Below are 11193 nucleotides of genomic sequence, written 5' to 3'. Positions count from 1 at the left end.
GCTCACGCCGAAGAAAAAGTGCGCGCTCCCGCTTCTGAGCAGCAGCAGCAGCGCCGCCACGCGGAGAACCACACCGGTGTGAAACTATTCAACCCGATCATCTGAATCTGAATCTGAATCAATTCATCACATGTATTCTATTAAAGCTTCAATAAAAGCACACGCATTCACACCTACACCGCGCAGCTCCGCCTCGCGCGCTCACACTCCAACAGCGGCTCCGGTACAGTCCGTTAACCGCTGCGGGGTTAAAGCGTGTCGCGCGCACACACCGAGAATCAAACACTGCTGATAGCGAGCATCAAACAAATGTGTTTCTCCCGAGAGAGGGAGAGAGAGAGAGAGAGAGAGAGAGAGAGAGAGAGAGAGAGAGAGAGAGAGAGAGAGAGAAAAGAGAGAGAAGAGAGGGGGAGAGAGAGAGAGAAAGTGAGAAAGAGAGGAAAGAAAGAAAGAAAGAAAGAAGGAAAGAAAGAAAGAAGGAAAGAAAGAAAGAAAGAAAGAAAGAAAGAAAGAGAAAGAAAGAGAAAGAGAGAAAAGAGAGAGAAAGAAAGAGAAGAAAGGGAGAAAAGAAAGAGAAGAAAGAAAAGAAAGGAAAGAAGGAAAGAAAGAGAGAAAAGAAAGGAAAGAAAGAAAGAGAAAAGAAAAAGAAAGGAAAGAAAGAAAAAGAAAAAGAAAGAAAAGAAAGAGCGAGAAAGAAAGAAACGGTGTGTACTGATTGGTTATAATTCATTTTGGGATTAATTTATATATTAACATATACATTTCTCCTGTGTGTGTGTGTGTGTGTGTGTGTGTGTGTGTGTGAGAGAGAGAGAGAGAAACACTGAGGAATATTCATTTGTAAAGACCTCTACTGTCTCCAGTAAATAAAAAGGTGTGTGTTTTCCTCACAGGTATAAAAAGTGAGAGCCTGCGTGAGAAACATTCGACTTTATCCATGTTCATACTTAGAGTACACACACACACACACACACACACACACACACACACACACACACAGTCTATAAAGAGTAACGTTTAATTCAAATGATATGAAAAACAGCACAATAATCTTTCACAGCGAAAGAGAAGAGCGTCTCCCGAAATAAACCGCGTTGTGTTACACACTCCGTTTCTACAATTTCAAGTAAATACATCATCCGAGTCCTGAGTGTGAGTGTGAGTGTGTGTGAGTGTGTGTGTGATGACCCTCGCTGATCCCTCGCTACGCCGTCCGGCTCTTCTCCACACCCACCAGCTCCATGCCCTCGCAGTACGACCGAGGACGAGAGGGTTTCACCTGAGAGCAGCAACGCAGGTCATTCAAATTTGTTTTAAATAACGGCATGTGTATTTGAAAATGCGTGTGTGTGTGTGTGTGTGTGTGTGTGTGTGTGTGTGTGTGTGTGTGTCTTACTGTGTTTGTATTTCTGAGTTGCTGTAGTAAAGGGAAAGGCGTCCACTGGATGGGTTCGATCGGCCAGCTGCACACGGACAGGTCGCTCGCCTTTCCTGAATCGATCACGCCGTCCGCTAGGCTGCACGTGCTCATGTCCCAATGATACTGGGAGCTAACAAAACAAACAAACAAACAAACAAACGTTAATACTTCAGAAATTCCTCATTCACAATATTTGAGCGACCAATGATTTTTTTCCTATGCATTCATACTGCAGCGTGTTCACCACTCCGTTTAATCTCCATAGAGTTATTACTGCGCTACAACACCTAGTGGTCGAACATGGGAACTGCAACAAACAAGCGCTAATAAATATAGAGGCCCATTGTATGTTGCTGTATGTATAAAGTATAAACTCCATGCACTCTGAACCTGTGAGGATACACCGTATTGAGGCGCGTGACGCTATCCGGGTAGGTAGAGGCGATGGAGAGTGTGTCGTCGTGGTAACAGCAGGCGCGGTCCAGCGCTCTCATGTGCAGTAACTCGTCAGAGCGGCTGAACGCGGTGTTATCCAGCGAGTCCTCCGATCCGGGCCAGGATCTTCTCCAAAAACGAGATGAGAGCTCATCGAAGTGGTTGAACCTGCGGTAACTTCACACACACAAAAATATTTTTCAGTTCAGCCCTGTGTGTGTGTGTGTGTGTGTGTGTGTGTGAGACAGAGTGTACGCTCCACTCCGTCCCTCTGGTTTGTTTTGATTTCCTGCTCACACTTTCCAATAACAGCAGCACGACAAGAATAATACCTCATATGCTCGGTGTAGTTGTTGTAATGTGTGTGTGTGTGTGTGTGTGTGTGTGTGTTACCTGCTCTTTGTCTGCTCTGCTTTTGCCTGAATGAGCTTTTTCTTAAAACGCTGCACAGCTAGATAAGCCAGGAGCGCCATCACAGCTGCTATGGAGGCCAAAACACCGAAACACACACCGGCCAGTCTCTGTCGGGTCATACGCAGGTCACAGCGCTGACCCATGAACCAAAAATCCTCACCCACAGGACACCTACAGTACACACACACACACAAAAAAAAAAAAAAAAAATCTGACATTTAATCTTGATCTATGGTAAGACGGTGCGTTCATTAACATCAGGACTGTAGATGTTCTACATAATGATCTCAATAAAGCAGTACCAGTAAGCACCACAAGGGGGCCCCATTAATATAGAAAATGTATATTTTTGTAAAAGATCACAATTTTTAGGCTCTTTTATTTAGCGGTGCTGGAAATTTTTGTTCTATTTTAAATCCTGCGTTCTTACGGGCCGCCCCCTGGTGGTTTGGAGACCCGATGTGAGTTTGGAGTCCCGGAGCGACTGCTTACACCACTTCATAACTGTTAACGGTCCTTGTTAGCATTGGCATTACACACTCACTGGCAGACCGGGGGCTGTGCAGCGTGATGGACGCAGATACCATGGTTCTTGCAGTACTCGGAGTGGCACATGGATCTACAGGTGACGTTCCCCGAGAGAGAGACGCAGTAGAAGTCGGACGGACAAGAAAACAACCAAGAACACGTATCACTGGGCGGGCCTAAAAGACAGGGAGAGAGAGAGAGACAGAAAGAGACAGAGGAATTATTTCGGGAAAACAGAAATAATCACTCATTCAAAAAGAAAAAGAAAAAAGATTCTGTCCGGTGTATTGAAAAGAGGGTCCAGTCTGTGGCAGTCGCAGAAGCAGTGGAACACAGTGTCTGGTAGTCCACAGAACCTGCAGAGGGGAGAGTCCGTGAGGTTACACTTAAACAGGAAGGTCTTGGTCGGCATCGCGGAGTGAAGAACTCGCCCCTGTAGGTCTCCAGATCGCTTTGGTAGAGCACCCTCCACGTAGGGGACTGAGACGGAGGCGTGGAAATCTGTGTTCTCTACTTAGTGTCTGTCCGTCCTTTGAGCTCTCTTGAAAGTTCGTTTTTTATGCAGAAGTTGTACAATTGGTCCTTTGTTGTCATTGAAAAGGGGACGTTTTTAAGTCCTGTGTAGGAGAGAAGTTGGCCTGCGCCATCGTCGTCTGGAGCTTCGCTGGGAGTTATGTACAACTCTGGAAAGGACGTTTGGTCGGGATCTCCGGTCATGTAGTTGTTTATGAACGTCAGTAGGGGTGTGGGGAACAAAGCCTTCAAAGTCCTCACCACATTCCCCACAATCCTCTCTGACCTGCCCCCAATCTCTCTGGAAAGTTGGTGTACTTGTATCCACTCTCGCTTTTCCTGGTCAATAAGGTCTCCCGCCTTGGCTACTCCTGCTGAGATGAAAGCAGTAATCTCGCTTCTAGACTCAGTTTGTTCAGGGAGCCGGGTGTTAAAGAAAAGTGGTTCGTTCAGACGTTCAGAATGATCTTTCCGCTGCATTCTATGCTGAGCCCAGATTTTAAAAACTCCTCACCCCCGGTAGGGTCTGTCTGAGACGGGGACAGGGGCTGTGAGTGCTCCTCACCCCCGGTAGGGTCTGTCTGAGACGGGGACAGAGGCTGTGAGTGCTCCTCACTCCCGGTAGGGTCTGTCTGAGACGGGGACAGAGGCTGTGAGTGCTCCTCACTCCGGGTAGGGTCTGTCTGAGACGGGGACAGGGGCTGTGAGTGCTCCTCACTCCCGGTAGGGTCTGTCTGAGACGGGGACAGAGGCTGTGAGTGCTCCTCACTCCGGGTAGGGTCTGTCTGAGACGGGGACAGAGGCTGTGAGTGCTCCTCACCCCCGGCAGGGTCTGTCTGAGACGGGGACAGGGGCTGTGAGTGCTCCTCACCCCCGGTAGGGTCTGTCTGAGACGGGGACAGGGGCTGTGAGTGCTCCTCACCCCCGGTAGGGTCTGTCTGAGACGGGGACAGGGGCTGTGAGTGCTCCTCACCCCCGGTAGGGTCTGTCTGAGACGGGGACAGGGGCTGTGAGTGCTCCTCACCCCCGGTAGGGTCTGTCTGAGACGGGGATAGAGGCTGTGAGTGCTCCTCACCCCCGGTAGGGTCTGTCTGAGACGGGGACAGAGGCTGTGAGTGCTCCTCACTCCCGGTAGGGTCTGTCTGAGACGGGGACAGGGGCTGTGGGGGAGGAGGTTCTTGCTTTTTTGCAGTTTTTTTTCCTTTAACGCTGGGGTTACGTTGTGGAACTGGATCAGCGCCGTGGCCCGTTGGGGTTTCAGCAGTGTTGTCAGTGTTGGGTGTGACACCTGTCTCGGGTTGGTTAGTGGGAGTTCCTGCTTCGAGTTGCTCGGTAGGACTCGTCACCGGCACTGCGCGAGCTGTAGACACGCTCGGCTGCTCGGTACACGCTGGGTCCTTCGGTGTCTCCACCTGTCTGCTCTCCTGTCTGCTCGGACACGTCTGTCTGACATGGCCATGTTCACCACACTCAAAACATCTCATCTGTTCATCACGTCTCAGGGTCAGGCGGGAGAAATCTCCATTTAGCTCCATTTTGGAGCGAGTTTTGCCAACAATAGTCGGCTCACACTGTTAACTCACTAAAACTCTTACTTTAGAACAACAGACTAAAGAAGAAAACAGAAAGGAAAGTATGTGAAAAAAACTAGAAACACTCAGAGACGTGCTCTAACCACCTGCACTCTCGCCCCTTACCCACAATCCTCAGAGAGAGAGAGAGAGAGAGAGAGAGAGAGAGAGAGTGTACACATTTAAAGGAAAGGTTTTGAGATACCAGAACATCTTCGATGTGCCTCGGAATTGATTGTACATATATCTGGAACCATTATTGTGTGTGTGTGTGTGTGTGTGTGTGTGTGTGTGTGTGTGTGTTATTCTGACCTCCCACTGTGATGTTTTTCACCCGGACGCCGCTCACAAAAATCCCTCCTGCAGGAAGTGGTCTCAGCCCCGCCTCCTGCAAGAGAGACTCCGCCCTCCCGAGCCAGGAGACCGCCTCCGCTGTCCTGAACATCACCACGGACTGCAGAACTGGACCACTGAATGCCGATGAAAAATAATAATAATAATAATAATAATAATAATAATCACAGAAGTGGATTTATTCATCTGCGTGTGTATTAAAACGTCAGTATTGATGATGATTGACTGCTTAAGAGATTTAAGGTGAAAAATCGAACATCTGTAAGCATCAGCAATGAAAAATCCTTACAGGTAAAAGAACCACATTCCTCACCTGCGCCAGGTCACATGCTGGCTTCGGTACCCTGCGACATTTTGTAAAAAAGGCTCCACCTGCGTACCGAAGATTAACAATACACAACGTCTATTAGCAATAAATCCTGATAAACACGCGGGATTCCTGGTTTTTAATAATAATAAGAATAATAATAATAATAATAACAGTTTATTAACTACAACACCACCACCACATCATCACATCACCGTGGAACCCAGTACCTCCACAAGTCCTGCGTCCGGGGGTGAGTTCTCCTCCAGGATCACCTGCAACAGCACTTCGAACGTTTCCTCTAAAACACACACACACACACACACACACACACACACACACACACACACACACGAATATATTTTATCGATGAGTTTCCTACAGCACCTGCGATGTGCATCGTGGAAGTGTTTTATTCCTGCCGGTGTGAACGGTGCGAGATGGCGCGCACTCGTGCGATTACGTACCGTTGGTGATTGCTGGTTGGTCCTCCATGATGAAGACCCGCCCCTTGTGTGACCAATCTTTGTGGTTTTTCGGAGCGAGCGTGCGGCGTGGAGTTGTTGGAGTGATCACGGGTGTTAAAGGCGTGTATGTTCCAGGCTGAGAGCGAGTGTTTGTGTGCACTTGCTGTGTTGTTGTTGTTGTTGTTGTTGTTGTTGTTTTGGGTTGCTGGACGATCGGTGTGTTTCCGCTTGTAGCGAGACGGTTTGGGATTCGGGACGTTGTTAAACTTCGACTCATTGGGTTTGCCGACGGTGTACTGGTGGGAACGGTGTGGAGTGTGTGCGACGGCGGTGTAGCGGTGTCGAGTGTGTGTGATGGCGGTGTAACGGCGTCGAGTGTGTGCGACGGCGGTGTAATGGCGTCAAGTGTGTGCGACGGCGGTGTGACCGTGTCAAGTGTGTGCGACGGCGGTGTAATGGCGTCAAGTGTGTGCGACGGCGGTGTAACAGTGTCGAGTGTGTGCGACGGCGGTGTAACAGCGGGGAGTGTGTGCGACGGCGGTGTGACCGTGTCAAGTGTGTGCGACGGCGGTGTGACCGTGTCGAGTGTGTGTGACGGCGGTGTAGCCATGTCGAGTGTGTGCGACGGCGGTGTAACAGTGTCGAGTGTGTGCGACGGCGGTGTAACAGTGTCGAGCGTGTGCGACGGCGGTGTAACAGTGTCGAGTGTGTGCGACGGCGGTGTAACGGCGTCGAGTGTGTGTGACGGCGGTGTAACAGTGTCGAGTGTGTGCGACGGCGGTGTGACCGTGTCGAGCGTGTGCGACGGCGGTGTAACGGCGTCGAGTGTGTGCGATGGCGGTGTAACAGTGTCGAGTGTGTGCGACGGTGGTGTAGCCATGTCGAGTGTGTGCGACGGCGGTGTGACAGCAGGATTCGGAGGCGTAGCTGTCGCGGGATCGTCCCTGGAAGTCGACGAAGTGTGGTGTGTGACCGGCGTCGGTCTCGTGCTACGAGTCGTCACGTGAGAAGGATTATTCGAATCTGATGTCATGGTGTTCGCTTCTATGTCCGCGTCACCGTCCGTCGTGTCGTACGGCGTTGTGATCGGATCCTCGAGATCCGCGGTCGTAGGACCGTTCCCCTGGCCCGTGAGAACGGACAGAAGGAAGCCGGTGGTAGAGTCGACGGGATCGTCCCGAGCGAGTGCGTCTGCTGAATACGAGCCGAAGTCCGGTCCGGTCGACGTAACGGAACTCGAAGGCGAACCCGACCACGTGCGAAGCTTTTCGGAAGGCGTGCGCTGCGCGTCGGTGCCGTTCGTCCGTGGGTCAGTAGCGTGCTCGGGGACTGGAGCGTGTTCACGGTGGACGGTGTGTGAAGCCGGTGTAGCATCGGACTCGGTCGGTGTGGAGTCGGTGTTTGGAGTGTACGCGTAACGCTCCGGCATCTTCTCGTCCCTAGGAGCAGTAGTAGTAGAAGCGTCTAGACGATTAGACGTGTCCGAAAGCGCTGACGTGTCGATCTGACGTGAAAGTGAAGCTCCGGGAGCGTCAGTCACGCTGCTCGAATCGGCGAAAAGCGGCGAGAGCGTATGATTGGAAGTGTTTTGGTTAATACGAGTCGATGGGGGTAAGCGTGTCTCGGTCTCCGACGCGTCCGTGTCCGCGGTCGCTGACGAACCCGTGCGTGCGACGCTCTTGAACTCGGACACCGACTCGCTTAGAAAATTTGATTCATCAGTAACCGGGTCGTTTTGGTTTATACGGTTAGGACGAGAAACGCCATTAGTCCCGGACATCTCGCTTCCCTCGTCCGCCGCGTACGATGATGACGTCACCGACGCGTCACGTCCGTCGGTCACGTGCGATTCAGAAGTCTCGAGTGAAGTCTCGGTGCATGAAGCTTTATTTAACGGAGTAGTTACATGAGTTCGACTGACCGTAGGCGCACGTGGGACATTTTCTGGAAGCGTGTTCTCTGCCGTGTTCACAGAAAGCCATCGTGACGCGGCGCTGGAGACACTCGAGCCTGGTTCTTTTTTGGGAAACGAGAGTTTGGAAGCGGAGAGCGAGGGCGGAGCGGTGTGGGCGAGGTCGGAGGTCACGGCTCCAGCTTTTTCCTGTCCATTGTGTGTGCTTTCCTGTGGAACAACACTGAGTCCGGTCTTATCGTACTCTCCACCCTGATGTGCACTCGCAGTCTGGAGCGCGTGCGTGCTCCTGAACCTCAGAACGTCCGCGCGGCGGGTCACGCCGGTCGCACCGTCCCGAGAGGGAGACGCAAAGTCCACGCCGGTGCCCGTGTACTGAACTGGAGGTGGAGCGGGATCCTCCTCTGACGGGTTAAATCCTGGGAAACAAATCACACACACACACACACACACACACACACACACGCACACACACACACACACACCATTTCAAGGGCAGAGAATTTCAACCCTGACGGTTTCAGAAATCAAGGCTGTAACTTTTGAGACTGTTTTGCTTTGAAACATTCGATAATTTCACACTTTTTGTGAACTTTACAGCCCTCTCGACAGATTCAGATTCAGATTCGGATTCGGATTCGGATTCAGATTCGGAATCAGATTCAGATTCGGATCATTTCAAGATGAAAACTGTTTCACACAGAAAGCTGTCGGAACCGCGAGTCATCGGTGTAATAAGAATTTCAGAAAAAACAATGTTTTCCATGTTGAAAAGAGACGATTAGCGCAGGCTAAGAACCAATAAACACACTGATTTAAATGTAATAAACGAACGACGTGCTGGTATACGACGATACGAGGCTAATCGCTAAAGCAAATATGATGGATTTCATCCGTCTGCTTCGCACTGAATCAACACCAACATCCACTAATCCAATCATTTCGAAATGTAGTAAAAAGACTAGCTACTAATATATATATATATATATATATCTTTAACGTTTCCATAGTAACACGCCGGGACCCGCTGCGTAATCGAAAGCTAGGGATTTTTTTTAAAGAGCTTTGCGTTAATCGCTGCTAAGGAAGGAGTCTCCAGTGTCAGCGATTAGTAACGGCGTTCCACAGACGGACGAGGACGAGGACGAGGAGCTGCCGCAGGGGTTCTGTTTGGTTCGTGGGGATTTTTTTGCAGGTTCTCTGTAACGTCGCTACAGCTTTCATTTGTATCGTTATGAATCACTTCAACAGAGACTTCAAAGGCAGCGTAAGTGATAACGTTATTAATGAGAAGAAGGGAAAAAAAAGAAAACGTACGACGGATCGTTAACGGATTTAAAACTAGATCAGCGGGAAGTGTCCGGGAACGCCGTAGAGGAAGTGAACAGAGCGGTTTGGGACGCGTCCTGACGTGTGTCATTCCTTACACGACTTAATAGCAGATCATCATTTCTGTGTTTATCGAATGTTATCCATCTTTAAATGATGATAATAATAATAATAATAATAATAATAATAATAATAGTAATAATAATAATAGTAATAATAATAGTAAGTTCAGTACAGGGTAAATAAAAGCATAACACTGAGAAGATTGTTTAGGTGTAATGTTTTATTCAGTGTGAGTGGCGTTGCGTGTGTGTTAGATGTGTGTGTGTGTGTGTGTGTGTGTGTGAGAGAAACGAGTGTGCTTACCTGTTGTGAAAGTAAACAGCAGAGAAAAGAGGAGAAGTCGCATTGTGTGACAGGAAACATTCCCCCGCAGCGCGCGAGCGTCGACCCGGTCCCATAAACCCCCGCGGTTTCTCTCAGACACTTTAATATCACCGACTTATTATTACTGTTATTTTACTGAAAGTTTTAGTGAAGCGCTGCGGTTCTGTTCCCCTCACACTCTCTCTCACACACTCACACACTGCGCGAGCACGACACGAGAGCCTGTCGAACGCTGAGGCGCGCGCCCTGCAAGCTCGAACGCTTCGCGCGCGCCTCCATCTGACTGCAATTAAAGCGCCTCGCTGCAGGGAGCGCGTGCGAGACACCGGAAACCGTCCCCGTCTCATAAAGACGCGTCTCGTTCCCGCAGAACCCCAGTGTCTGAGTTCTCACTGAAAAGTCACGTGGGGTGTTGTTTTTTTACACACGTAAACAGTTTCTTCTTACGATTCACTCATGATCACGTGTGCTCTATACACTACACTTGCATTCACAATGTTTTCACACGTGACATGTATTTATTGTGATATTTATTGTGATCTCTACAGTCCGTTGATTTTTCCCCTCAGTTTATTTTCACGTGAGATTTTTTTGTCACGATTTCTATTTTCTAACCCCGTTCATTTATTGTCACGTGTTCATCTTTTATTATTATTATTTTTTTATTATTTTTTTTAAACAAAAGATTAAGTTATATTCATGCACTTATTACAGGATTGATTATTTACCCATGCTGTTTTTTCCCCCCCACACACACACACATTTTCACACGATTTTAGTTTCACGTCATTTCTACACGATGAATTTTTTTCACGTGATCAGAGCGAATACCGATCCCCACACAATGCTTTTTCATTTCCATTTTTATACACAGATACTTAAAGTTTCAGTCTGAGCGCTGTCTCCAAACACACACATGGAAACGCCTGAAGCCCCACACACGCGCACACACACACACACACACACACACACAGAGGGAGGGAGGGAGTGTTTTACACACGTTCACTCCGGACACTGTTCAGAGGAAACACGTAGCTTCCGTTAAACTCGACCTTCACCGTGTTGAACACGGACATTAAATTAGACTGCAGAGAGCAGTAGAGTGTGTACGCAAGATCAGACTCCAATCTTCGGTTTCATCAGATTTTTCCCCACAAGACCAATCGATACACAGGATTATACCTCCTGGCTGTTTTTTTGTTAAATAACCCATCATCGTGACCAGAGAAGGAGAAGAAGCGCCGTCAGGGGTGTACCCGTGTGACCGTGTGCTTGAAATTCAGCGGGGTGCAGAATAAATATTGGCACCCTTCATTTTAAACGAATAAACGCTGCAGCTGCTGATCGTTAATGAACCCATCTGTCCTGTGCGGGGTGTCGGGGTTTTAATAACAGTATTTTGGCTCAAGAACAATAAATAAAAAACGAGGCTACGTTCACAAGCGTTTATCCGCGCGATTCGTTTTTATTTCCAGACCGCACGTTTTCCGGTCGTCGTCTTCGTTTCTGAACTGAAGCAAGAGCTGAATAAAGACGAGCGAGGAATGCTCCGGAAT

At 49.1% G+C, this 11193-nt stretch overlaps 2 protein-coding genes across 2 annotated transcripts in view; one reads left to right on the top strand and one right to left on the bottom strand.

Annotated features, from left to right (window-relative positions):
- The window catches only part of cacng3a (calcium channel, voltage-dependent, gamma subunit 3a), a 3726-nt gene extending 3301 nt beyond the window's left edge, over nt 1-425 (top strand). The window contains exon 4 of the mRNA XM_017457200.3: nt 1-425. This exon is cut by the window's left edge and continues 466 nt beyond it. Within this exon, the coding sequence (XP_017312689.1) occupies nt 1-82 (82 nt within the window). The 3' untranslated portion in view covers nt 83-425.
- Nucleotides 426-1002: 577 nt separating this feature from the next.
- On the bottom strand, nt 1003-11059 carry si:ch211-14k19.8 (mucin-5AC). Its single transcript, XM_017457454.3, has 10 exons — nt 9617-11059; nt 6010-8340; nt 5773-5843; nt 5549-5607; nt 5194-5351; nt 2814-2973; nt 2249-2440; nt 1811-2032; nt 1397-1550; nt 1003-1279 (listed from the first exon to the last, which is right to left on the bottom strand). Exons 1-10 carry the CDS (start codon nt 9657-9659, stop codon nt 1205-1207), a joined length of 3465 nt encoding a protein of 1154 aa, XP_017312943.2. The 5' UTR covers nt 9660-11059; the 3' UTR covers nt 1003-1204.
- Nucleotides 11060-11193: the final 134 nt, after the last annotated feature.

Source organism: Ictalurus punctatus, chromosome 26, assembly GCF_001660625.3.
Source record: "Ictalurus punctatus breed USDA103 chromosome 26, Coco_2.0, whole genome shotgun sequence".
Taxonomy (NCBI): domain Eukaryota; kingdom Metazoa; phylum Chordata; class Actinopteri; order Siluriformes; family Ictaluridae; genus Ictalurus; species Ictalurus punctatus.
The sequence above is the reverse complement of the archived record's forward strand: the minus strand, read 5'-3'. Positions and strand labels throughout refer to the sequence as shown.